The sequence below is a fragment of the Nymphaea colorata genome, chromosome 1 (assembly GCF_008831285.2).
Source record: "Nymphaea colorata isolate Beijing-Zhang1983 chromosome 1, ASM883128v2, whole genome shotgun sequence".
Lineage (NCBI taxonomy): Eukaryota > Viridiplantae > Streptophyta > Magnoliopsida > Nymphaeales > Nymphaeaceae > Nymphaea > Nymphaea colorata.
In genome coordinates, this window is record NC_045138.2 from 33682717 (window position 1) to 33710370 (window position 27654).

At 40.7% G+C, this 27654-nt stretch overlaps 3 protein-coding genes across 3 annotated transcripts; all 3 read left to right on the forward strand.

Moving 5' to 3' along the window:
* Window positions 1–1276: 1276 nt before the first annotated feature.
* On the forward strand, window positions 1277–4125 carry LOC116248229 (indole-3-acetic acid-amido synthetase GH3.6). The gene is made up of 3 exons (XM_031620895.2): window positions 1277–1766; window positions 2064–2992; window positions 3366–4125. Exons 1-3 carry the CDS (start codon window positions 1444–1446, stop codon window positions 3947–3949), a joined length of 1836 nt encoding a protein of 611 aa, XP_031476755.1. The 5' UTR covers window positions 1277–1443; the 3' UTR covers window positions 3950–4125.
* Window positions 4126–11215: 7090 nt separating this feature from the next.
* LOC116265729 (uncharacterized) lies at window positions 11216–12601 on the forward strand. The gene is made up of 2 exons (XM_031646558.2): window positions 11216–11749; window positions 12411–12601. Exons 1-2 carry the CDS (start codon window positions 11287–11289, stop codon window positions 12458–12460), a joined length of 513 nt encoding a protein of 170 aa, XP_031502418.1. The 5' UTR covers window positions 11216–11286; the 3' UTR covers window positions 12461–12601.
* A 9349-nt stretch (window positions 12602–21950) lies between these two features.
* Window positions 21951–25873, forward strand: LOC116246265 (probable amino acid permease 7). Its single transcript, XM_031618042.2, has 7 exons — window positions 21951–22330; window positions 22862–23095; window positions 24175–24268; window positions 24349–24563; window positions 24729–24862; window positions 24975–25202; window positions 25403–25873. Exons 1-7 carry the CDS (start codon window positions 22249–22251, stop codon window positions 25814–25816), a joined length of 1401 nt encoding a protein of 466 aa, XP_031473902.1. The 5' UTR covers window positions 21951–22248; the 3' UTR covers window positions 25817–25873.
* Window positions 25874–27654: the final 1781 nt, after the last annotated feature.

Sequence of the window (27654 nt, forward strand, 5' to 3'; positions counted from 1 at the left end):
GAAGAGAACAGGTTCAGAAAGCCTCACCCATGTTGGTTCAGTTCTGCTGGCAACCGGGCCACTGTGTTCGTTCACCGTGTGAGACTTGCGCCAGTTGAAGACGGCAAGCTGAAGCAGATCAAGTTTCAACTCTCTCATTATTTTTTATTAATAGTGTATATCTTAATAAAGCTTAGTGGTCGGAGCCTAACTGAAATTATATTTTACTTCTTTGAAGTTCCTTTGTCATGAGGATTTAGAACCTGGCATCCATCTTGGTTCTTGGAGCCCACACTATATGTCATGCATGGCTGATTGTACATTTTCGGAGTATACTGAACAAGCCAACATTATATTGTCCTTTCCCCCTAAATGCAAGGGGTTGTTCATTACTTTTGGCTTTTTAATATGTTCATAAACATTAAGGGCCGGGCATTAGAGACATGTCACGTCCTAATTCAATCATGCCATGCGTCTCGGCCACTTGCTTAACAGGCAACATGAGCACGCCTCAAACGAAAAGAAGGGATCAAGAGCATCAACTTTAAGGAGAATTCATTTTATCTACCTCATCATTAAACAAAACTGAGATGTCAGAGTATGTCAAGCTGTTAAGATTGGTATATAACTTTTAAAAGGGTAGAAACACTAAATATGAATCAGAAATTTTTTATGAGAGTGACGAATTATAGTTTTATAATTTTGACAAGGATGGAAATATCATCTTTTAAAATTTCTGTATTACATAAATAAAAATTTTCAAATTTTATATGTAAAATTAAGACTTTTTTTTTAAAGGAGGCAGGGCCCCTGCCAACCCTCCTCTTCCCTTATGACATTGATATGTACATAATTTTTTAAAAAGTTAACCGACACTTATGTGTACAAGTCATCAAGATTTCTTGCAGTTGGTCGCTTTTATAATCGTAGATTTTAACATAATAAAGTGGTTGAGATTAGCGAATAACTACGACTTACAAGGATCTTTGATCATGCTTTACACACACACATATATATATATATATAGTGAGCTTTAACAATGTCTTTTTCCAAAAAAAAATTAAGAGGTAAGAATTAGTAGAAATCATTTTGGTAGGAGCTGACCGTTCAATTTTTCCTATAGCAGTCAACGACTCAACTTTAGCAGATGAAGCAGGAAACAAAATAGGGTAAAAAAACGATCATCAATCTTTGATCCTTGTAAATCAGTGAGTCTACTGCTGTAAATTAGAGTCGCTAGCCCGCACCATTCTATATATAGAGGGTCAGTGGAGTACTGCCGCCACGGCCCATTCGCCTCAACATCCTGATAACCCATTCTCAACCTCATTCCTCTCTTCTTCACTATTCTCTCTCTCCTTACAGATCCATTCCCCAGCAGCACTTCCCCAGAGCACATTCACATCCTTCTTCTTCTTTCGTCATCACTGAGCCATCATTATTGAGAACCCACTTTCTGTAGCCATGCCGGAAGCACCAAAAGACTCATTTGCCTTCACACCAAAGGCATTCAATCAGCATAGTGAAGCGCTGCAATACATTGAGGATGTAACCAACAATGCCAATCAGGTCCAGGCGAGGGTGCTTGGCGAGATCTTGTCGCATAATGCGCAAGTTGAGTACTTGCGGCGGTGTGGCCTGGACGGCCGCACCGCCGACAGGCAGAATTTCAAGAATCTCTTGCCGGTGATCAGCTACGAAGACATAAAGCCAGATATAGATCGAATTGCGAATGGTGATAAATCTCCGATCCTCTCATCCTACCCCATATCAGAATTCCTTACAAGGTAACATATAGCCCTAGAACTTTAGCTGGCACTCAGTTGAGTAAGAATTTAGGATATGTCGTGCAGACGATGCGACGACAATGATATTGCACCATTTTCAAGAAACAAAAGTGAAAAGAGAAAAAACTTTTGCATGATCAGCTACCATCTTCTACGGCCAGCTGTAATTGTACCTGCAGATTTTTTATTCTGCTGGACTTTGTCGTGCATATATAATAGCCGTTCTCTGAAACACCATCCACCATTTTCTTGCTTTTCTAATCATATATTGCTTCTGTTGTTTTCTTTGTGACACAGTTCTGGAACATCAGGAGGAGAAAGAAAGCTGATGCCCACCATAGAGCAAGAGTTGGAAAGGAGGTCCTTGCTCTACAGCCTGCTCATGCCTGTCATGGACCAGTTTGTTCCTGGCCTTGACAAGGGCAAAGGAATGTACTTCCTGTTTGTGAAGTCTGAAGCCAAGACACCAGGAGGCCTAGTAGCCAGGCCTGTGCTCACCAGCTACTACAAGAGCAAGCACTTCACCGAGAGGCCCTTTGATCCATACACCAACTATACTAGCCCGGATGAAACTATCCTCTGCCCGGACCCCTTCCAGAGCATGTACTCCCAGCTTCTCTGTGGCCTCATCCAGCACAAAGAGGTTCTGCGTGTCGGGGCCGTTTTCGCTTCTGGGTTTATCCGAGCTATCAAATTTCTTGAACACAACTGGACAGAGCTTGCTCGTGACATCCGAAACGGCCATCTCAATTCTCGGATCACTGACCTCTCTGTCAGGGAGGCTGTGACTAAAATCCTCAAACCAGACCCTGAGCTTGCCGAACTGATAGAAGGGGAATGCATGAAGAACTCATGGCAAGGGATCATTCCCAGGCTGTGGCCTAACACTAAGTATATTGATATTATAGTGACAGGTACCATGGCACAGTACATACCAACACTTGATTTCTATTGCAATCGACTGCCACTTGTGTGCACTATGTATGCATCTTCCGAGTGTTATTTCGGCCTAAACCTTAACCCTTTGTCTGATCCCAAGGATGTGTGTTATACCCTAATTCCAACCATGGCCTACTTCGAGTTCCTTCCTGTTCATAGGAACAATGGTGTCACAGATCCCCATGTCATCTCCAAAACGCAGTGGGAGAAAGAAGAGAAGGAGCTTGTGGAACTTGTTGATGTGAAGCTTGGCCATGAGTATGAACTTGTGGTCACCACATTTGCAGGTCAGAAGCATACCTTTTTATTATAAATATCGTCATCATCTTTATCATTATCATCTTCATTACTGTTATTATATTGAAAGGCTGAAGAAAACTGCCTTGCAGACGATTCAGGAAGGACACGGCTTGGTAAAATTGGCCTTTTTCTATATATGCAATGTGCTGCAGAATATTCATTGTTTTGCATTCTGTTGTTTTCAAACTCATGATATCCCACTAAGTTTGTGATTATACTTACAAGAGTATTCTTTCCAGCTGCTGCCAAACTTGTTTTCGTGCTTCTTAAAGAAAAGACAATGAAATTCTCCTTTTCTGTTTGTTTCTTCTCAAAGACACTTATTGGGCCTCTTCTTTCTTTCTTTTTGTTGGGTAATAGGATTGTATCGCTACAGAGTTGGTGATGTGCTTAGAGTTGCCGGATTCAAGAACAAAGCGCCCCAATTTCAGTTCATCTGCCGAAAAAATGTGGCTCTCAGCATCGACTCCGATAAGACGGACGAGGTCGAGCTCCAAAATGCGGTGAAGAATGCCATACACCACCTGGAGCCATTTGGAGCCACTCTGGTTGACTACACCAGCCATGCAAACACTAGCACCATACCAGGCCACTATGTCCTATTCTGGGAGCTAAAAAATGGTGCAACTCCAGTGCCGCCCAGTGTCTTCGAGGACTGCTGCCTCACCATAGAGGAGTCCCTCAACAGTGTCTACCGGCAAGGGCGAGCTGCCGATAAATCGATCGGGCCGCTGGAGATCAAGGTGGTCGAGGCCGGAACTTTCGACAAACTGATGGACTATGCCTTGACCAATGGGTCCTCAATCAACCAGTATAAGACTCCAAGGTGTGTCAAGTTCACACCCATAATTGAGTTACTCAATTCCACTGCCCTGTCTAGCTACTGTAGTCCTAAGTGCCCGAAATGGGCACCTGGGCACAAGAAATGGGGCACTCATAATTAGCTCTGGTTCTTCCTTTCCATTCAGGAACTAGCCTAGCCCCCTTCTTTTGACCACTATTTTCTAGTTAGAATTTGGAATTCCGAAGTCCGTCTTTAGTCGTCCTGTTGGTACGTGTTATGTTTAAGTCTTACTGAAGAAATTCCCCCCATGTAAAAAGCAGTTCGCATGTTAAAGACTTCCCCTTTCTAATGTTGTTTGGTTTGCAGGAAAAAGAAATATGAGAAAGCGAGAGAGAGAGAGAGAGAGAGGAGGCGCAGAGTGAAAAATATAAATCGAAGAAAAATCCAAACAACAGAATATTGCACCATCAAGATAATCATGATCTGTGACTTCAATTTGGAAACTGACCATGACGCTTGACCAAGGAACAAAACATGAGACTTCGAGTGATTTCAGCCATGACACGATATATCTTGCATGGTTGGGGCTTCGTACAGATTGATGGATACAGAAGAAGACAGAAACCAGCCTCGTGCATAAACCAATAACGCAGATCAAAATCTAAGCCATATCGATCGAGCTTGTCATTTTGGCCTTGTGCTTTGATCATGGCATCCACTTAACAAATGTTGCAGATGGGACCTCGTTATGTATGGACATTATTTTGACCATATAACTTATCTTTTATTCTACGACGAAAACATTTTTCTAATATTAAAGCATAAAACTGTCATTAAAAAACTAATAGACTTGTCTCCTCTTGCCTTATTTTCCAAAGACATAACGGATACGCATCAGGAAGACAGGAACTTGTGGCACCCATCAGATCGCCCCATTATCTTTCTGACATGGGTCCAGATCCATCAAGACAAGAAGAATAGAAACAAAAGACATTATGGCTTCTCCTTCTCTAACATTAATGAAATAAATTCATCCTTGGGACTCATTTTTCATGCTATATTTGTGTAGACGAACCAATCATAACATCCTCATGAAATAACATGTAAAACAGCGCTTCTCATCGATAAGTGAGCGGCCTTCTCGATATCCGCATCAAACATAGAACTGTGGTTCATATCTGAATGCGGTTGCACACACTCACATACATTTATATATAGGATCTGATCAAAGTCAGACTAGTCCCGGCAGAACTAGGACCTGGGAAGTCTAATTAATATACAGCAGCTTAGACATGTATCATGTGGCAAGCACCGCAACAAGGCTAAGCCAACACAGCCAACAGTCTGCGCAGATTAGGGAGCATAATGACAATATATCACGAAACAGAACTGTGTTGCATAATTCGTGGAGGTCTGATTGTGATGCAAAATCAGTCATTATATCATGCATTACTTCGCCGAAAACGTCATTTTCCTTAAGATCTCTTCCATAATTATGTGATTCTGTTGCTAACTCGGGATTCCTAACCTGCGTGCCGGTAAGTGATACCACTGATTGGAATCTTAGCCGCGTGCTTAGGCATGCCAAATGAGAGATCATCCATCCTACTTAATGTTGGTTCGTCATGACGACCCACTTAGTTATAAAAATGGTGTGAGGACCATCCTGGCCAGAGAGTCTTTCCTCCCGGCCGGCTCGACGGCATAATGACCAGCACCAGGTCAAGGCCCCTTTAATCTGTGGGCTGGGAAATAGACAGGCTTGTTTGGTGTAGAAGTGGCTAAGTAATTGACCCACACCACCGTCGGGAAAAGGCCATATAATGGTTCCATGAGCTAAGTCCAAACTGTAGATGCACGGCACAACCCCACCCGAAAGTATGGAATCTTTGGACTTGCAAAAGAAAAGTTTGGGTGGAGGAGGAGATAAACCTAGCCATGCACAGAGGAGACAGGATGTAGACTGGTCAGTGCAAGAAGGCTGGCTTTGCATGAGCCAAGTCATGGTTAGAGGAGACAGAAGACAGACTATTCAGTATGGATTATGTCCACCAATTGCCAAATTGGTCCTACCTTCTGAGCCACCCGTAGTCTTGCCTATCATAGTGGGGCGGTTAACTGTATGCCGCCCACTTACAGCTTCATACAGTTAGGTGTACAGTAACCTTCACCTTCTTAGGCCTTCAATCTCTTCTAAGTAAAGTTGCTTCAGTTAGAATTCCTATTCGAATTTGGCAGTGCAATCTTACATAATACAATATGTGTGTGATCAATCAAATAGAACAAGCAGTTCTACTGAACCAGATGGACTTGTACCGATAGACTCTTCCTGATTCAGCCTCCACCAGGTTATTTGCAGGAAGCTCGATTCGGGCGGCCAAATGTAGAGCAATTTTAAAAGGTTACGATGTATTGGTCCCTGCATCATTCTGGTGTCCAGAATCCGATCCGATGCTGATCAGTATTTGCAACGATGTTAATTACAGAGTTGCTGGCCTGAAAGCTCACCTAACTGCGTAAATTGGTTCACAGTTTTAAGTTGAAAAGGATTTAAGAGAGCTGGTTGCTCAACTCACTGTGTGGCGCTGTTTTACATGCCCCAAGTGATAAGGAGGCGCTTTTGGTGAGGATGGCAGGTACAATAAACGGGTAGTTGTATGCTAAAAAGCGAATGTGAAAGTTGGAAATGTAAACATGAACCTCTCTAGCCACCTACCAGATTTTTATAAATCAAGGAAAATCCATGGGGTTCTGTTCCTGTATTTAAGATTTTTGTTAAGAATGGTTGGAGAAAAAGAAATCCTTCACTTGTGTAGTTGACAACTTGAAGAGAATGGAGCCTGCTGACTTTGGAGCCGTAATAATTATGGATACCAATGGATTGGATTCAGATAAGATATTGGGTTCACAAAAAGCCGGATATAGAAAAAATTTAAAATTCAATTAAGAAATCAAATTCAAATGCTTTTTTAGATTCAGTTTCAATCAAATATCCTACGTTTAACATCTACATATTTCGAAAGTTGGTCCTTAACATTTCATAATGTGGTATAGGTTTGGTTTTGTATTTAAAAATTAGATTTAGATTCAGATACGAAAATAAAACTTGGATTATGAATTTACAAAATGGATTAAGATGTGGTATATATATATATTTCTTTTGTATTTGAATCTGAATTCAAATCCGAATATGTAAACTGATTTGAATCCAGTACTTACATATCACGCCTAATAAATTGATTTTCAAGTAGATTCCTCAAAGACTAACGCATCTAGGTCGTATTTGCGTGTTTTTAGGTTTTACGTGATTTGAGATCTCGGGATCTTGAATTATATAGGACCTTATGTCCAGATTTCGATAAGAGGATCCTCATGTGCCAAATTCAACAAGGATCTTGCATCTCTTGTTTGAAAGATTCATCACGAACTAAGCAGAAGTATGCAATTTATGCATCTTTAATCTACGAACTCTCAAGTTGGACGCTGTAACAATAATATAATTCGGTGGACAAAAAAATAAATAAATTTTATGGTCTCGAAATCCACAACTTTGTAAAACCAAACCGCACTCAAGTCCTATAGAACATACAATAATATCCATACCTTCTCATTTTGTCAAAAAAAGAAGCTATAATATCTTCACATTTTTGTTTATATCATCAAAATTTTCATATGCAACCACTAAAGATAAAGGCGCTTTGCTTTTGAAAAAAAAAAAACACATTTTGGTTGTTTTATTTATGTGACAGAAAGCAGAAAGTACATTAAGAAGCATTATAGACAATAGTTGCAAATCAATGAATGTCTTTGGCATCACTTCTTTGGTACGCATAAACGCGGCCACCAAAGAAGATTAAATAAAAGAGGCATCGGGAGGTGCAGTTGCCCAATCATTGCCCTAAAACCTAAGGGTGGAAAAACTGGACCTGGACAAAAGGCAATGAGATGTTTCAGAGGCCAATTATATGAAATCTTGGAAGAATATTTTGGTGGTTTAGAGGAGCACATGGTTTTTCGAATAAATGATATTCACGACCTCAACTTTATATTTATTTACAGCCGATCTTTTGAGGAAACTCCATGCAGTTGAGATTTCTAGAACTTGAAAGCTTCACTAGTAGGGAAAAAAACTTGCCCTTCTATGTTCTTTAGTAGTTTTGAAGATGTCCTGCAGTATTATAAACAGCGGTTTTCATCTCAAAACTCGTCAATGACATGCCATATTGGCTTATATTTGCATACATTACTCTTTCAACATAAAAAGGAAGTTATTTCTTATTATCTTGTTGAAACATCAGCCCATATGCAGAGCTCATGCCATGCATAAACCAATATTTTTGAATGGCCCTAAATCTGCATGCACTTGCCTTATATTATATATTGCCTGATACGCATTAATACTTGCGCTTGTTTATTTAAGAGTATTTAATGCATTTAAATGGCACGGAAAACATTTAAAGGAGACAACGGTTCTAAACTTTCCATACACACCGGTGCCCAAAATCGATCATGAGGAGTAACAAGTGTCGATTGTGGGTGCATTAATGCGTGTGTGTCTTCACGTTGTTCACGGTAGCTTCATCAGGCTTTTTCCCGAAAAAGATGCATGCCAAGTAAGTTCGGTTTATTAAAACAACCACAACCAACTTCATGAAATCTGTCACCTGTAAATTTCATTGAAACAGATAAAAATGTTAATATTCTCCATCATGAAAATCTTATGCTGCCTTGTGTATTGATTTCGTCTGAAATATTAAAGAAATTGAACTCGCGTAGAATTTGGCATTTATATGTCTCAATTAAACTCTGCAGAATTTGGCTTTTATGTTTCTTAATTAAATTTTGGTGTTCATAGCACCCTTATAGTTCAACTCAGCAAAAAGGTAGCTTACATTTAAGACGTATGAGGTTCCGCTGCCCTGTTTTGAGTTGAAGGATGTATTGTAGGTTCACTCAAACTCAGAAATAAACTAAAACCTTGAAGGTATAAGAAGGTGCAGTTTCATTTAAATAAACATTGAAAAAAATGGTGTTCATGATGCAAAGCAGGAGTCTCTTTTTTCTTTTTTCTTTTCTTTTTTGGATGATGTTTTAACCTTTCCAGTGGTAGCAAAATTTTCTGACAGAACGCCAACAAGAAGCACCATGCAGCTGACCGGAAGTCGGTTGATGACCTTCAAATTCTTTCTAAGAATTAGTGAAGAGACAAGAACTGGGGGCGTAAGATAAAGATTCGGAAGCTAAGTGAGAAAATGAGTGCCACTATTCAGTGACCGAGAATTTCGCTCAATCTGAATTTGATAAGAGGGAGAGATGGGGGAGAAGATTGCTCAACCACCTGATCTTCAAACCAAGTTGCTGTTGCTGGTGATAAGAATCCGTAACCTCTGTTTGCGAATTAAAAATCGAAAAAGAAAAAGCGAGAAAAGTTAAGATTTGGTTGTGAAACGGTAGAGGAGGGAGAGTGAAGGCAGAGAGGCTGACAGGCAACGTATTTTGCTCCGTTTTTTGCGGTTGTTTTCTCTCATTATCTAAAGAGAAGGCCAAAAAAAAAAACAAATCACACTGTAATTCCCCTGACAAACAGGCTTTTCGCCTTTCCAACCTGGGAATCCCTTTCCTGCCCCCCCCCTTCTTCCCCCACCTCGACCTCCTCTTCTCCTTTTTCTCCAATCGCCCTCGAATCTTGAAACCCCCATCTTCTTCTACCACTATTTTGACTGTATTGCCCATCTCCTCTTCAATATTCGTAGAAAAATTTTCATAATCCCATCAAATTTTCCTGTTCATAAGAAATAAGACGCAGGTCAACCAGAAAGGTTCAATGCTCCTCATCCATCACATTAATTTCCCACATCAAGATTTTCTTTCCGTGAGAAGAATGGAAAGTTTGTTTCTTGCCATTTTCCTCTTTTCCGATCGATAAGACGACGATGAAGCAAGAGCTCATAAATTACCAAGCACTTGGAAGGAAAAAAAAAAAAAATAGTAACTATGAGAATCCAAAGTTTAATACCAAGAAAGAAACGTAATTTGACAATACGTTGGTCGTTTTGACTCTTTCAAATCTGCTTAGATTTGGAACGAAACCGAACTCAAAATGGCAGAAATTAACTGTCAATTAATGTCTCCGATTTTCCAATCCATTGATCTTAATTACTGCAGTCATTTTACGTGTATTTCCTTGTAAGGACTTCCTTTTTGTGTTTTATTGGCCGGAACGGAATGTTCTCACTTACTTGATCCAGCTCGACTATTTTTTTTTTATACATAGACTTTGTGTAAACACAATTTTATTGAGCACCATATTCTCTTAAACAAAATGGTTTCCCTGCTTTATTCATGTATAATTTTCAAACTAAGTTCTTAAATGGCAATAAAAGCAGTTGATATTCATGACAGCGACTACGAACGACGACCTTCAGATGTGGCAGCTAGTTATGTCAAGATTGTTGCATTAAACATATAATATTAAGAGACTAAGACTTATATGAATCGAAATTGATATTCTCTACATTTAATTTAAACCAACAAATTTTACATAATCAATACAAAGAAGTGCGGCGCTTGTCAAAAAATGAAAAGGAAAGAAATATATTTTTTAATGGAAAGTAAACTTAGAAGGGCAGCATGGGCGTGGACAATTTTACGGAGCGTGAATGAAAAGGCCCACTTAACATACCTTCAACAAGGGCAATATCGTCATAATGGAAAAGAACGATGGGAATATGTAAAGCCCCTCTGGCCCCCACTTTGCGGCCGTTTCCAAAATTTTCATAGAAATGAAAAAAAAGGACTCTTCTTCAACTGGCTGCACTGTTCGCGGCAAAATAGAAAATTTCACCTCAAGCCCAACCTTTTGCAATATAATACGAAAGGGTCTCCTCACTTTAAGACAATTGCTACTGCCCCCATAGATGTTTTTAGCGACAGACGGACCTAACTTATGAATGGAGGAGAAGATATCAGTTGAACCCATAAAAAATCAAGGGACAATTTTCACCAACAAATAGAGGTAATTAAAATTCACGTGTGACGACTTGTCTTGCGTACGTTTCATCTGCAGTTACGCACTCTTCGACTTGTGTTAACTCCCACTTAAGTTAAAATTATACTCATGTCGTTTATTGTCTTCCTACATCGCTTCAAAATTGTAGGGAGAATAATTTGAACTTCAAACTTACTTGCAAACGAAGCAATGCACATGACTTACGAGTCCACTTCGATGTATTTGTGCTGCAAAAATTTCAACCTTGTTTCTCTCGCTTGTGTTGGAAAAATGGAAAACTAGTGGTGCACATGGGAAATATTAAAATTAGTTAAAACATCAGGGATGAAAGATCGCCTGCCAACTGTAAAATTTCGCTTTACCAAGAACAAATCTTCCTCATGGAATCTAATGGATTTATAATCGCATGATCGGGTTTCCAGCCTTCGTCTCCCGGTAAAACCCTCCCTGAACCCACCCTCTCTCTCTCTCTCTCTCTCTCTCCATCCATGGCGGCCTCTGCCTCGAGAAACATGGTTGTCTTCTTCTTGGGTCTCTTCGTCCTGCTCCTCCCTCTTGTTTCCGGCGGCGCCATCCACGAGATCCTGCGCAGCAAGGGCCTGCCGGAGGGGCTTTTACCCAAGGCCGTAAAATCCTTCTCCCTCGATGAGAGCGGGCGCCTTGACGTCTATCTGGATCGCCCCTGCTACGCCAAGTTCGACAACAGGGTCTTGTTCGACAGCGTTGTGAGAGGTAACCTCAGCTACGGCGCCCTTACTGGCATGGCCGGCCTGTCCCAGGAAGAGCTTTTCCTGTGGCTCCCCGTCAAGGACATCAAGGTTGAGGATCCCGGCTCCGGTGTCATCCTCTTCGATATCGGCGTCGCTCACAAGCAGCTCTCGATCTCCCTCTTCGAATATCCGCCTGACTGCAGCCCGGAGGACGCGGATCGAATCGTAACGCCATCGTCAGGTTTGTGGTTTGTTGGACGCTCTAGGCGTTTCTTTGTGTCGAATTTGATTCGGGTGCCGCTCGTTTCGGTTATATCAGGATGTTTCTGACCTTTGTTTGAGTTCTTCTTTGTCACTTTTTGGGTTTTCACTGGGGTGCTTTGAAGGTATGCTCTGAAAATTTTGTTTCTAGGCGGCTTTCAAATCTTTTGATTTCTAAGAGTTTGATTGTCGTTGGCTGAATGTTTGCATGTTTTCTTTTAATTCTTATGGTCTGATGGGTTTTGCTTCTTTTTTTTTGTGTGTGTGTAAAACCATGTTTGTGATCCCGGATCCTGCAACCTATGGGTTTTGGGATCCCTTGATGTCTGATGCCTACTGTCTGTTATGTTATCCTTGCAGTCTTTTTTGCCGGAAAATGTTAAGGCTATGATTTTCTTGAGGCTTCTAGTTCCCTCCTTCCCTTTTGTTTGGCTCTGATTTTTGAGGGTCGGTTCTGATTCTTCGGTTTCATGCATTATTTCCTTTGCGAAGGTGCTTGGTGCCTCTGATATCATTCTTATCTAAGATGGGTAGAAATTTACGAAATTGCATGGACTCTTACTGCGGCATCGATTTTTCGTATTTGGCTTGCATATGTTTTATGTCGGTATAACTTTGTTTTATTGTATCTCCTGCTGCAGGTTTCCTTGGAAGGAAAGCTGGAAGGGAAGGGACGGCTGAACAAAGATGAACATCGGAGAGTTTTTTTTTTTTTTTTTTTTTTTTTTTTTTTTTCTTGTTCTGATGGCCTTTTCAGATGATGATAGTTGTTAGCCTCTGCTAATTTAGGCTTGTAAATACATTGGCGTTGAAGGACCGACTCTTGCCGATATGGAGAAGCCTTTGCGTTTTTCTGCTTCTTGGTGGTGGTTTTTTGTAGGATTTGGAAGATCTTTTTGTTAGATGAATCTCAATTTTGATGCTGATTTCCCATGAGAGGATTGGAAGCACTTGCTGCTGATAAGTTTGCAGCAGCATCAGTTTAAATTTTAGGCTCAATTTTTTAGTCCTCCACGGTCTCCAAGGAGACAGAGGTGCATTTGTTTGTTTTGTAGTTTAATGAAAAAAAAGAATCTGCTCCTCTTTGTAGGCTATTCTTTTCCTGTCACTGGTGACTGGAGTGGAGGATAGACCTGCAGAAAGAGAGGGGGGAGAGGAATAAGGGCATAGGGATTCGTATTTTTTTAGTTTGTATTTTTTTTTTTGGTTTGTTCGTACTACAAGGTCAAAACTCGCGTTGCCAATGAAAGGTTCGAAAGAGAGAACTTGTGGTGCGTGTTGTTTTCTAGAAAATCCGAAAACTAAATTATACCTTCCTCTGAAACAATGGTGAATCTGCAGTGCAACTTGATCTGCTGCTAGTTCGCTAAAAATAAATTATGCCCCTTTTAAGGAAAGGAGTACTAAAACTAAGTATCTCTCTTCTGTCTCTTTCTCACACAAATTAAAGTCTGGTTGATACAAGCCCCTGAAAATCTGCTGCTAGGGGCGCGCGAGAGATCTTTGACATGAAGGGCATATTTGCCTTACCCTGAGCGTAGACTCGTCTCACATGGGCCATTCACACAAACATCATATCAAATTTTATTGAGTTGCACATAAATCAAATCAAATCAAATCATGGGATTCCTTTTGCAGGGTGGGTATGTTATGTGGAAATTAAATAGATGCCCTTTCACATTTATTAACGTGAATTCTTTCTCATTTCTGGCCTTGAATATTTCGAACATGTGTGTGCATGTATATCTAAGCTTTGAGTCCGTCTATTTTTCTCTTAATCTGCATCTTTCTTTTCGAAATCTCAAACATTGTTAGCTGACATCGATGCTGTACAAAGCATTCGTTTAGTCGAGTGAGAAAGGTCTTGAGATTGTGCACTAAGGCATAGAGAATACCAATATGAAATGAGTTTGAGCACGCGTAGGACATCCATCACTGTCCCACGTGTATCCCCTTTTTTAGGAGTGTCTTCATTTCCAATTAGAGTCTCTTTGGCTGCCACAGTAAAGCTGGTAAAATGGGTTCTCATTTCCAACCTGCATAAGGGGATTCAGCTTTTTGTTATCATGATGGCACACTTTTCAATGTCAGAGAGAAAAACTTTGATGTGCTTGTTGAAGACAAATGAATAAAGCAATTGGGTGACACATGAACGCTATCCTGTTGACAATTAGCAATCTTCTTAAAGAACAGAGAGGCACTTAAAAGAGCAACACAGCTATTATTCTATTGCAGTATGTTGGAGTTCTTGCCCGACCATTTGTTCTTTTGAAATTAGGCATATATCCTGGTTTCATTCGACAACCTGAAGCCAAAGAAGAAGGTACGGGTTCCCCCTGAAAACCCATCAAGGATAGGTCCATGTGTCCATGAGAAGTCAAGCCCAAACTGATTCCTCTCCGGTATTCTTGCATAAAACCATCTGCAATGCATGAAAAGTAAGTTCCGAACATGAATCCAAAGTAGAAAGCTATATTCTGAAGTTGGCAACTGAAATTTCTGTAAGAGATATTTAACTAGGTGTTCTCTTCTCATATTGAGAAATTTGAATGTCTGCTTTTGTTAAGCGACAATGTCTCATGTTTGGGTTTGACATCTCTGTTGATACGCTGTTGATACGGCTTTTCTGTTCTATTTCTCTTCCTCTTTCTTGAGGACTGGCGAACTACGATCAGGACGAGTTCCAGTTCAGTAAATGAGTGAACTAAAATCTTTCCATAGGTTTTCCATATGTTTCTACAGTCATAGTTTCACTATTCTTGTGGATGTAATCGATGTCTTTCTCCTGTAAGTGCAAAGACTGTTCAGCTCAACGACACGTCAGGCCCGACACAAAGCTAAACCATGATAAAGTGCAGTCCCTGCGGCTGCCATAAATATTGGTTCACTCAATTCTTCATCTTTCTGTTTGGCGGAAACTGTTCACCGGCCTTCTGTCTCATCAGGTCTACAGTCTCATCACTGCTAACTTCTAAGCGTGTCAAGCGGTGGAGTGTGATCTTTAATCACATGAATCTAAGAAACTTAGCCTATAGTTCTGGAGGAGGACTTTGACGTTGTGAAAGAAAGAGGACGATGATGACGACTCGGTGTTTCCTAACTAGATCTTGTCGTTCTTGTCGCTGCGAAGAATATTCCTTATTGTAGTTATCGGTGACTCATCTTTATGGAACATCATGATAGAAAGATATACTCTGAAAAATCCCCACAAACTTTGCTACAGAGAGAGACATTCCATTCCTGGTCCTTTGTCAGAACTGCAAAAGTGCACCAAAAAATGCAGAGAGCACCATGACTAGCAACAACTTGATGCGGTGAAGTTGCTCAGCCATGGGTCACTTAAGGCCCAGTCATGCTTTGAAAAGCACTCCAACCATGTGACTAAGACAACCTGTGAATGCGCACAGGTTTATTGCAACCAGCAAAGTAAGCCGGTTGAATTCGCTCAACTTTCAAAACCCACGTATCAGAATTCAAATCCAGAAGCATTCCCAGTTTAGCTGAAACTAGTGAAGGCATCTCGTCGCCGGCGAAGGTGGCTTGCTGTCTCGATTTAAAAAGAAACCCTCACGTATTTTGCCGACCAAAAGGGCCAAAGGTGTCCCAATGTAGGGCCATTGACAAGGAATAAACAACAAGATATGTAGGTGTCTATGGTAAAAATCTCACAAACTTTACAGGTGAAGAGATTGTAAAAGAAATAAATAGAATGATAGAATCAAGAAAGGCCAAGGTCCCGAAACAAATCAAGCATCCTGAAAAATCATAAACTTTATAAATGAAAAGTAAAATTGTGCAAGAAGGAAAGTTACATAGAAATACAGATACCCTTTAAAACACACCAAGAAAAAAAAAAGAGGCCATGAGAAACTCATCTACAGATCGCACGTGATTGGAACAAGATTTTTTACCGGGAAAGCCTTAATCAAGAAACGTAAAGATCCCGAAAACTACAAAGATATGAAAACAGGGCTTAGTGAAGGGGCGGTTCGGAGGTTCGGGCGCCGTGGATTTCGAGGCGTCGATGGTTGGGTTCAGACTGCTGGTGGAAGGTGAATAGGAGTCTAAGCTTCGGGTGGCGGCGGGCAGGGTGGTCACTTCTGCAGGAGATGCCGCCGATTGCCCTCGCGGCGACATGGCGTTGGTGACTGAAGCCGCTTGAACATGATGGAGCAAAGATCCAAGCGTTGTGCAGAGAGAGAGAGATTTGTTCTTCCAAAACGGTCACGCCGTTCTTGTTACGGTAAAGTCCTAATTAAGAATGAACCACTCGATTTAAAAGGTCGTTATCGATTTCTTTTTTATCATTTGCAGTTGAAGAGGAGGTAGGGAGCGAAGTTGTTTGGACTTTGGATTGGACAATGAGGAACAGAATGAGGAACTTGACCGAATGGGCCTCCTTACATGAACTGGTTGGATGTGGAGTCATTGACGAATTCTGGATGTGATAACGTATAGACAATTGTAGATATCAATTTGATCAAAGCAGAAGGTAGATACGGAAGTAAATTTTACCAACTAATATTTCATGAATCTGCATAAAATCGTCTACTTGTAAGGACCAAGAGTAATGGGTAACTTACAAAGGCACACTCCTAGTCCTAGATTCATATTTGAAATATTTGCAACTGAAATTTATGTTCAAAGACTTCCCCACTATCTTTTCGATCTAAGCCAAAAAAATGTTAAACAGGTTTTCTTGCTTCTACGTCCTCCATTGCAGCAGCAAAAGCCAAAGATAGATTAGCAACTACTGACCGCTGGCAGCCAGAAAACCTTCACTTACGAGCATTCCTTCTTATCAACCACGCAAATGACAGGGGGGCGACCGCAACAAGCAAGCAGAAGAATGCAAGTCCTGTAGCTCTTTGAAGAAGTCCAATGTGGTTAAGTGAAAAATCAGCATACGATAGATCCTAAGTCAATCCTTTCTTTCCCAACTTACCATGTACCTTAAGCCCTTGAATCCATCCATCCATAGGACAATACTGTGCCTCAACTTTAACCTCCTTCAAACGTGAACCTATCTCACAGGTGTATGAAGCTGCATGTTCGATTTATGCTTGCGCTGTTCCTTTCTGAAAATAGTTGCTGCTTTAGATTAATCGTTGCTGCTACCAGCTTTAACATTAAGCAAGTTAAGATTGCAGTCAGTTAAACTAACTTCATGATATCATCTAAGCCAGCATGTCCATTTGTTGTTGGCAGCCAGGAAAAAACTCATGACGGTGTCATCTACAAAAATCGTGAAAGATTCCATTCAGCACAATAGATTCAGCCTGATTCTCTCCGTGCGCAAAATGTTAATTATCATGGAAGTAAAGGCATGAAGAAGGAACAACTCAATATTTAAGTGGTTCGGCATTAAGAGCCTACATCCACGAAACAGGAAGCTCTGTTTTTCTCTCTTATTTGCTGCTTATGTTCAAGTAGGAACGAACTCTATTTAAAGAGTTACAAGATACAGCCCATTCTTCCCTTACATATCACGATGGATTATGATCCCTGGAAATTAGGGAATTACAGAAAAAATGGTTAACAGAACAAAATGGTAAGACAAGATTTTTGCCCTGCTGCTCCTCTATCCAAAGATACGATAACGAGAGTTTGCTGCTGGAGATATCTTTCCAAAGATATAGGAAGGAGATGAACGAGAGATTTGAATTATGAAAGAGCTTCCTTTCATATGCACTAACACAAAAAACCTGATGTTTCCATCCCCAAAGACCACTACTTTCCTCGAGTTCCTGCTGCTGGTAAAGAGCTGAATGCTGAGATCTTTTGTCTGGCACCGATGGCACTTATCCACAACGAGCCCTGAATTGAGCCACATTTCAAGCTCCTGACGCTTTCTTGTGTCTTTGCTGAATTCTAAGATGGAAGTACATACAGACATGCACACGTACTGATGGTAATGGTACCCAGCCAAAAAATACATCTTTTTTCATTTATTCCTTAAGAGTGTATCCATGCCTATGGCATTGTAGGACCCTCTAATCCATGAATTAGGTTCTTAGAATTAAATTCTCAGGGTGACTTCTGTCACAAGAACTAATTTGTGGACATGGAAACAAATCCCACTACTGTGTTCAACTTATGAAAGTGGGATTAATTCCAGATTCAACTTGTCGACAATCGCAAAGCTCTCTCTCTCTCTCTCGCTGGATGGAGATCATTCACTACGGCACTGAATTTCCATTTCTTGCTAAAACCAAAAACTTTATCGTGTTGCTGACGGTTTCCAATAAAAGTGAATCGTAAAAGGTTCATTATTGACTCATGCTTTGTTCATTTTGAGGAACCACACCAAGTGAGCAACTTCAGTTTGAACAAACTCGTTAATCATCTTCTAACTCACATTCGGGATGAACTGTCATGCCTCTGGCAAATACTGCCTTTCCCTGACTGCAATAGTAAAATCAGCATCTTCTGCCACACCAGATATGCTCCCTTGAATGCAATGTCTCCAGATTCATAGAAACTGGCAACAGGTTGCAGTAAGGCCAAATCTCTAACTATGGTCTAGTTAAGCAAATCACCAAATATGTAAGGGAGTGCCAATGATGACAACTAAGTGGTAAAACAGTTTACAAAACGTGAGTCAGAATGACAACTAATGATGCACACCGAACATGGACTATGAATATCACTCGAACAGGATACAGAAATGCCAAAATAAATTGAAGGGGCGGAGCCAGAATTTTTTTTTTTTTTTTTTTCCATGGGGCACTAAGCATATAATTAACAAATTTATGGGACAGTGACCTGGGTCCTGTGGGGCTGTCCTAGATAACTAGACCGAAATCCACCAAAGTTTAACCACTAATTTAAACTTTCATACAATGAGCTCCGAAGGGCATACGCCTCACGGAGCCCCCACTTAGTATACTGGTAATTAAACCAAGCTGCAGAAAACCAAATTTAATTATGAAAATTTAGCTTCATTAACCACCTATATGTAGAAGTAAAGGTAAACCAGAAGAAATATTCACCAGAACCAATTCTTAAAGGTAAACCAGTAAGGAAATTAGAAGAAACAAAAAACTGCAGTCATCATTGCTGTCACCTCAAAGAAGCGATGGTAACCACAACTGATGGGGTGGTTCCATCCTTTCCGATGGTGACAAAAAAAAAAAAAGAGAAGGCACAGACTGATCTTTCTAAGATGTTGCTAAGGCGAAGTATCAATGACAAAGTTGTTGAGGGAAGGCCACTTGATCAAAGTGATGTCAATGTGGCTGAAAATTCATCAGTCCCCAATAATGCAGCTCTACAAGGAGAAAGCACCCCTAGGTCGTGCAAATATGTTGTGAAAGAAATACTTCAAAACTGTGCAACTTAGGAAAAGGGATCTTTAAGCTCACCGAGATCACCAAACCGTAGATTCCATATGCTTGACAACCTGCCACTTCTAAAGGATAGAGAGCTTGAAGAAGATGGCTATAATAGATCAAGGAAATGTGATTTAAACGAAGAAAAACTACAAATTGGCACATTTGATAGTCACCAAGTGACATTTTTGAAGCAAAACGGCTATTTTAGAGTGTCACCCATACACGCCACGTGAACAAGTATTATGTACAAGCTACAATCAGAAAAACCAAAATATGCTAAAAAGTTCACGATACAATTTGTGAAAGAAAAACTTCAAAACTGTGCAGCTAAGGAGATGGGATTCTTAAGCTCACAGAGATCACCAAACCATAGATTTGATAGGTTTGGCAAACCTATCACTTCTAAAGGCTAGAGGCGTTGAAGAAGGCAAATGCAATATATCATGGACATGTGATTTAAACAAAGAAAAACTGCAATTTGGCACATTTAACAGTCACCAAGTGACAGTTTGGAAGGAAAACGACTATTTTAGAATGACATCCATGCACGTCATGTGAACAAATATGAAACACATGCTACAATTAGAAAAACCAAAGTATACTAAAAAATTAATGATACAATCTGCAACATTTTAAAATAAAAATTCTCGCCAATATATCAACGAAAGTGGCATCAGCTCCTCCGATTAGTTCCTAGACACTTGCTATATTCATATATAGTTGGAATGTTCAAAGCTGGTGGACGCAACAGATCATTTTACTCAACTTAAGAAGACATTAAAGCCGCTGCCTCCCGCAATTTAATTCATGATCATAATTTGCTAGATTTTGCACCGCTAACAACCTTGCCGATCTCATCACCTTCACTAGTTTAGTGAGGAAAGAACTTCTGCCAACCTGTTAATTAGTTGAAAGGTGGATTTCTCCGAAACAAGAGATCAAAGTGCTCCTTTTTTTCCCATGAAGTCGGCGGCGTTACACCATTGGGATACTTCGAATAAACAAAGCACTCACAAAGCGAAGCTTCAGGGAAAAGCGAAGCTCTGGTAACCCTATGTCCGAACAAGAAATGTTCGACTTAGTCCTATAAGAGTATGAAACCGCTCTTTCTTGGACGTCATCATTCAAAAGGAATGAAAAGGAACCTCCATGCGAGGATTGTGAGGAATAGCAATAAAAGAACAATTTGGTTTGGTTCATTCTTGGACTGCCCTGCTCCCGAATAGAGAGACTTGACCCTCGGAGCGAGTTTCCCTTGCCTACTCACGGCAACCTGGTTATCTTATCAGAGTCTTTCTTTTTCTTTCCTGAAATCCATCAAACCCTGAAAGTCAAAGTTGTTCCTGAAGCGTACAAAGCACTTGCGAATTTGAACTTCAGATGTGGCAATAGGCTGGGGAAGGTCCAGCCCATTCCGAAGTCTTCGATTGATCTGATCGTCGCTCGGACATCCCTGCAGCAATCTTCCAACAGTGGCCCGCTCAAAGATTTGAAGCAGCGGCTGACAACAAAGATAGTACTCACTCGTTCGTAGACTTGGAATACTTGGGGCGAGGTAACGAGAGAGCACAAGCCATCGAGCGTGTCGAGTCTAAGGAGATTCATATTCCCCTGTTCCCTAGGGGTACTTCTAGGGAGCGATCCACGGAGCTCCTCTTCTCTGGAACGAGGAGGAGGATCAGGGCAGCACCGCCCAGTTGTCAGGTCTCTTTCACGACTGGAAAAAAAACGGCTTCTCTTTGGTGAATAAGCACACTCGCTTATGTCACCTTTTTCTCATCTTAGTAGCCTTTGGTTCATGGCTCCCTACAAAACCCTGCATATTTTTTACCATCTTTACACTTCCTTCTTTTCATTTTCAAAGCATCGCTTCTCTGTTTCTCCTTGTAGAGATTCCTCTGCGCCCACGATATATATATATATATATATATATCCAATTTTCATGCAAAATATTGTTCTCCAGTCAAAGTTTGCAAGTTTAAGAGGTAAGATACTATTCTCTAGTCAAGCGTTAAGCAGCGGATGCTTTAACTCCCTAAAACCGAAAAGCCGTAAGAGTAACAAGTGAACAATCAAATACCATAACAAGAAAAGGAACAACATTACGGGCTTACGACGATACTGAAAAATTGAAACATTGAATAACAGCAAGTCCCGCGAATCATCAAACGTTTATCTTATCAATTATTATCACTATTGAGGGCTAATACTGCAGTACAATGAGTAATCCAATAATTGTAAAAAAGGATTGAATGACGAAAGGTGATCTGTATCTACATATGCACCTTGAGCAGGGCCATTCAGTAAAGTCTGCTAAACATAGGAAAGGAGTTGTAGGAGAGAAAGATACATGGCATTTGCAATATGCTGTGGCAACTAAAATTAGTTTAAAGCTCAACGCCTGGAAATTATTGTACTTAGTTTACGAAAAGCGATCCGGATTTAAGAAACTTACAAGAATTAGAATTCAGGTAACTGGCCGAAAGTGAATCCACAAACAATGAATAGAGAACCGTGGGAAATGGGAATTCAAACTTTTTCGTTTTCGTGACTCCATAAACAAACATAAGGAAAACTTTTTGCTGAAAAAGATTAATAAGAATTTGTTTTTCATGCTCAACGCGGATAAGTAAATGACAGTACTTTACAGTTTACAAAGATAAAACTTAAAACAATTTTTCAGCCACGCCTCTAAGGCGCGCGTCCGGGGACATTCTTCACCTGCAATCATACGCATCCAAACATTGTTTTTTGGACCTCCAAGTCTTGGATGCTGCCAAGGACAGACAGCTTATCCACGCTTTCCAGATGTGTTTCGAACCACAGGCCAGGCCAGTAGAAACATGGGGACTCTGTTCAAAGTTCAAACCAAATTTCAACAGGAATCCAACGGCTGATAGCGAAACAATGGATTCCTTAAGCTCTCTTACCTTCTTCTGAGATCCCGGCAGAATATCGGGCCCCTTCTGCGGTGGTCTACTTATCCACACCCAAAACCACCAAACGCCGCCTTTTTTTTCCGGTGGGTGGCTTCTTGAGTTCTTTGACCTTCGAAAGCCTGACCCCAAAATATCACCAACTACTCTTCTGCCTATTTATAACCGAGAGGCTCAGCCCCCCAACTACAACTAGGCAGCTGAGAAAGATGGAGATTGAAGGGAAGAGTGCTGACGCGGAAGTCGCTGCAAAATATTTTTCAGAAGATGGCGAGGAGTGTAAAAGAACTGGTACTTCCTTTTTTTTTTTATTTCTGTTCTGCTTGACATGTTCGATGTCTCCCATTGGTGCGCTGATGCTGAAATACGATTAGGCAATCCGCAATGTGGAATCATGGAATGCATTTACTCTATTTGTGGTCAAAATCGTTTCCTCTTGGCTCTTAGTAACGAAATGGACCCATTTCCAATCTCTGTAAATGCTGCAGCATCTATTGTATAATTTGTGTAGATACGACTATGTGGGGTTTCTGTGCAACTCGAATTCCCCTTCTTTCCCTTCACTTTAGCTTAACATCACTCACCACTCTCTGCACCCCTTTTTTCTTCTGCAATTGGCAGCAGGGGCTTGGCAGACATTGAAGGCACATACTTTTTAACTTGAATGCCTTGTGTCCGATCCGCTAAGCTAGTTAAGTGAGCTACTCTTCATCCACGCCGCTGTCATAGCTCTTCATTAACTTGCCTGACTGATTAATTTTCAATGGGTTGGGTTTTAGTACCGTTTAAGCTCTCACTGACCGTGGCGATCTGTCTTACCAGGGACTTTGTGGACATGCATCGCTCACATAGTCACTGCGGTGATCGGCGCTGGGGTGCTGTCACTGCCATGGAGCGTAGCCCAGCTTGGTTGGATCGGAGGCCCTTTAGTCATGGTGATCTTCGCGTTCATCACGTATATATCTGTTCATCTGCTTTCAGATTGTTACAGATCTCCCGACTCTGTCACTGGCAAAAGAAACCGAACCTACATGGACGCCGTGCGCGTAAACTTAGGTAAATTTGCTCATTTCTCTCTTGATTCAAGTTCATGTGAATTTAGATCATCCATTCCATCGTTCCTTACACTGACTATCATATGTATGAGAAAAAGATAAATTACATTGAAATATCCGGCAAAATGTGAGTGCTACCGACATTTAAAACGGAGAATGTCAGTGAAAAAGAAAACATAGGAAAATTTTGTGACGAGAAGGAAAGTTTGCCATTAAGCAAGTGTCATGATAATGATAGTGATGACTGATGATGACAATGTTGTGGCTGTGGAATAGTAAATCATCATAGTTTTGAGTCATTATCAGAGCACATTATAAATATTTATTAATGTTTTTCTGAAGTTGCTGTTCCCGTGTGTAGATCCAAAGATATACCAATATGCGCACGTCCTAATGGTTCATCGAGTTCTCAGTACTTAATTAGATGAACGGAACACCAATCTAGGTCAAGCACACATGTCATGCGCGCTTGAACTTAATATAATGTATACGAATCGGTACTACGTGCCGGGCCGGGCCGGTCTGCCATTATTTTATCTTTGACAATATAAAAGCAAAAATGAGCTGTTTCTGATACATGCCAATTGCCAAGCCTACATGACCATGGTCTAATATGAAAAGAAACGCAAAGTAATATGAGCTTGCAGCCGTTGATCATGCGGGTCTTCATCTCCTCTCCTGTCAACTCCTGGCCACCTTTTCAGAAAGCCAGAGGAGTTGGCATGGCAGCTTAACCCTGTGGTTTTCGTCCGTTTCAGAAACAATGGGCCTGGTGATCATCTGCTATCCGCTTTCTGACCTGTTGGACTCTTTGTCAATCCTTTGAACGGGTGTTGATTGTCAACCACGAGCCCCACCCGTCTACTTAAAAATATTCGTCTTATTGTTAAAACGTCGGCGATGTTATATATATATATATATATATATATAACAAGATGGGCAGTGGGACATGAGTCGGTAAGTTGTTCGAATCGTTGCAGATTGAGGCGCTGCTGAGTTTGGAGTCCTTAGGGGTGTTATGTTTTCAAAGTGAAATAAGCACGTTTCCTCATTTTCTTTTCTTATTGTGTTAATTTTCAGGGAAGAACCAGATATGGGCATGTGGGCTACTGCAATATCTATATATGTATGGGATTGCTGTAGCCTACGTCCTTACTTCTGCAGTGAGCATGAGGTCTACATAAACTCTCTCTTTTCTTTATTTGTTTCTCATGCTTATGTGGTTCTGAATTCAACACAACGTGGCTGATGCAGGGCTATACGGAAATCAAATTGTTATCACTCGAATGGGCACAATGCTGATTGCCAGTTTGGGAACACTTTCTACATGATCTTGTTTGGGGTGATTCAGATATTATGCTCCCTCATCCCAGATTTTAACAACATGAGTTGGCTTTCTGCTGTCGCTGCAATCATGTCTGGCTTCTATTCTACAATAGGATTAGGCCTTGGAATTGCTAGAGTAGTGGGTGGGTTTCAAGTTTATCGGGTGCATGTGCATGTGCATGTGTGAGTGTGGGTGTGTGCACGAGTTGCATGAGTATAGACACATGTATGCTTTTCTTTGCCCAAGTCGGGCAATGCACAGCCTTAGTCTTTCCTTCTGCTGAAAATTCAAAAATGATGTGTTTCAGATAATAAAAGAATTTATGGGAATATTAGAGGAGTGCAAACGGCTACCACAGCGCAGAAAGTGTGGAGGGTCTCTCAAGCAATTGGTGACATAGCTTTCTCTTTCCCTTACTCTTTCATCCTCCTAGAGATTCAGGTGAGGACCCGAACTTGTGCTTCAAGTCAATTGATCAAGAACTTTTATTTCATCGTCACTAGAAGTCCAGATACACATGCATATTGACTTGTTGTAAACCAACTGATTGTAGGATACCCTGAGGTCCAAGCCTCCGGAGAACTTAATAGTGAAGAGAGCATCGGTTGTCTCCATTTCCATAACAGCATTGTTCTATCTTTCTTGTGGCTGCTTCGGTTATGCAGCTTTTGGGGACGACGCACCTGGAAACATTCTCACTGGATTTGGATTCTATGAGCCGTATTGGCTCGTTGACTTTGGAAATGCCTGCATCGTGTTGCATCTTGTTGGTGGTTACCAGGTGAAGTACTTTCTATCACCTGCTCTAATTTGCTTCTAAAGTGGTATTCCTTATTCCTTACTGATGCTCGATCATGAATTAAGAAAGTAGGTAGTTTTACAGAGAGAGGGACAAGGCAAAAGTTAAGAGGCCATCTGTTTTTGCTGTTTTCTTTTTTAAACTTCGCTTCTTATTTCATCTGTCAATTGTACAATTTGCAGGTATTCAGTCAACCGGTGTTTGCGTTTTTTGAAGGATTAATAGAAAGAGTTCTTCCCAAAAGCATGACGTTCCTAAAGAAGAACTACAGTATGTGCCTCCCGTGTCTGCCGGTTTACCATTTGAATCCAATCAGGCTGGTCTTTAGAACCCTGTATGTGATCTCTACAGTTGCACTTGCTATGTACTTTCCCTACTTTAACCAAGTGTTGGGCATCTTAGGTGCCCTTAACTTCTGGCCTCTGGCCATATATTTTCCAATAGAGATGTACATGGGGCAGAAAAGGGTGAGATCATGGAGTACCAAGTGGGTGGCCTTTGAGGTGTTCAGCATCTTCTGTCTTCTCATTTCATTGTTTGCGCTGATTGGCTCGGTTGAAGGACTTGTAAGAGCCAAACTTGGTTGGGCTTCATGATGTGAAATCTTAGTGTAATTATTTCAAATAAATGTTAATAAAGTCATTTTTCAAATAGCCAATGATGCCATTTGATATAATTTATTGTGTGTTTCAAGGGGCAGGTTCATCAAACACTTTGTGAGTGTTTTGGCTGTCGATAATATTTTAGGGTCAGTTTGACAATGAGAATGGTTTTTCATTGGTCCATGAATCTACCTCACAAATAAGACAAATTTATGGCATGAATCTCTTCTATATTTAAAGTAGATCTATGGAATCATTTTATTGGCACTCTCTCTCTCGTCTCCTGCTCGTTTGCTTTTTGTTCTTGTTCTGTTTTTGCATGTTTTTGTTTTTGTTTTCTTTGCTAATTTTTCTCCTACTTTTTTTGCCCTTGTAGATTGGTGATGCCTTGTCATCGGGTTTTGTTTTTTTAGTAAATTTCATCGGATCTTTCTCTCTCTTTGGGAACAATCCCCTGGGAGAATAGGTGGGGTTCTTTGCAAGAAAAAAAAAATGCTCCAATTGAGAGAGATATACGTATAGAAGACGGATCTGGTCCTTGGAAAACTTCAACAACTGTCTCATCAAAATTAAGCACTTGGTTGTCTTTTTTGTTCGAGACAACTTTCTCAGGGTACTTTAAGAATTCAATTCTCAGTGAGTGTAATTCGTCCCCCATATTCGGTGTTCCATCGTAATGTGGAAAAAATGCGCGCGACTTGGTGCCTGACTTTGGACACGAGATCGACCGGCGTAGCAGAGACTAGAGTCTAGAGAGGGCGTGACCCAATGAGCAGGCGAAGCGTCAACCACGTCTGAGAATCCTGTTTGTCAACAGTGTGGAAGCGCGTATCAAACACGGACTGGGTCGCCGAGTTGAATATTCCGCCTCATGTCTCACTAGGTTTGGGCTTTATCGTGATGGGACTTTACTTGCTTACCGAATCTGGATATTTGGATCCAGAATTGCACTCACATTCTTCTCATTTCTCATTTCTAATCGTGAGGACCCCAGGTGGGCTTGAGGCATATTCATTTATACAACTTTCATTTTCTTTTAAACCGCGTTTTTTACATTTGTTAATATGTCTTCTTTGGTTTTAAAAAGGGTGGTTTTTATATGTTTATGAACGCTGTGGACCACGTTGTATGTCCTTAATCATCTAATGTTTGATTTGTATAGCCTAGAAGGTTAAATGGTAAGACTGGCTGAGTAGTGAAGGGTCTGTGTCAGTTTCAGTTGGGTTCCTATCAGTGCAGTGCTATTTACTTGAACTCAAATCATGGATGGGTGTCTTATGTAAGGATCATTTGGTGGGTCGGTATATGTCAATGAGAAATTTCAAATGTACATGTTCGATTAAATGATTGCGTTTTGGGATATCATGTTATTTAATATGATATGAAGTATTTTTATAATGTATAGATACTGTACGCAATTACGGATTCTTTGATGAGTTGAATCTGAAATTTGTTCATAATATAAAAGGTAGTGGTACTGCAATCTCACCGTCCAGTTGTTCAGATGAATTTAGGTACGCTTTTATTACAGTAATTTAACATGAGATCATGGTTAAGGGCATATTCCTTTGTTTGTATGTGCATGTGAAAATCTCCCGTTCATCTTAGGCGTCAAACAGCCTTGTCAGGAAAAGGAAAAAGAGGGGACTTTGGCACATCCTCAATAGACTAGATCCTGGGGTAGGGAGAGGGGGACATCTTCTATAATGCCAATGAAAAGTGCATTTCTGCGGGTGATTCATCTTTCTTTTTCGTGATTGATACATGCTCTTGTAAGATGACATCCTCGAAGACTTTTGCGAAATTTTTGGAAGAGAAAGGGATATTGGGCA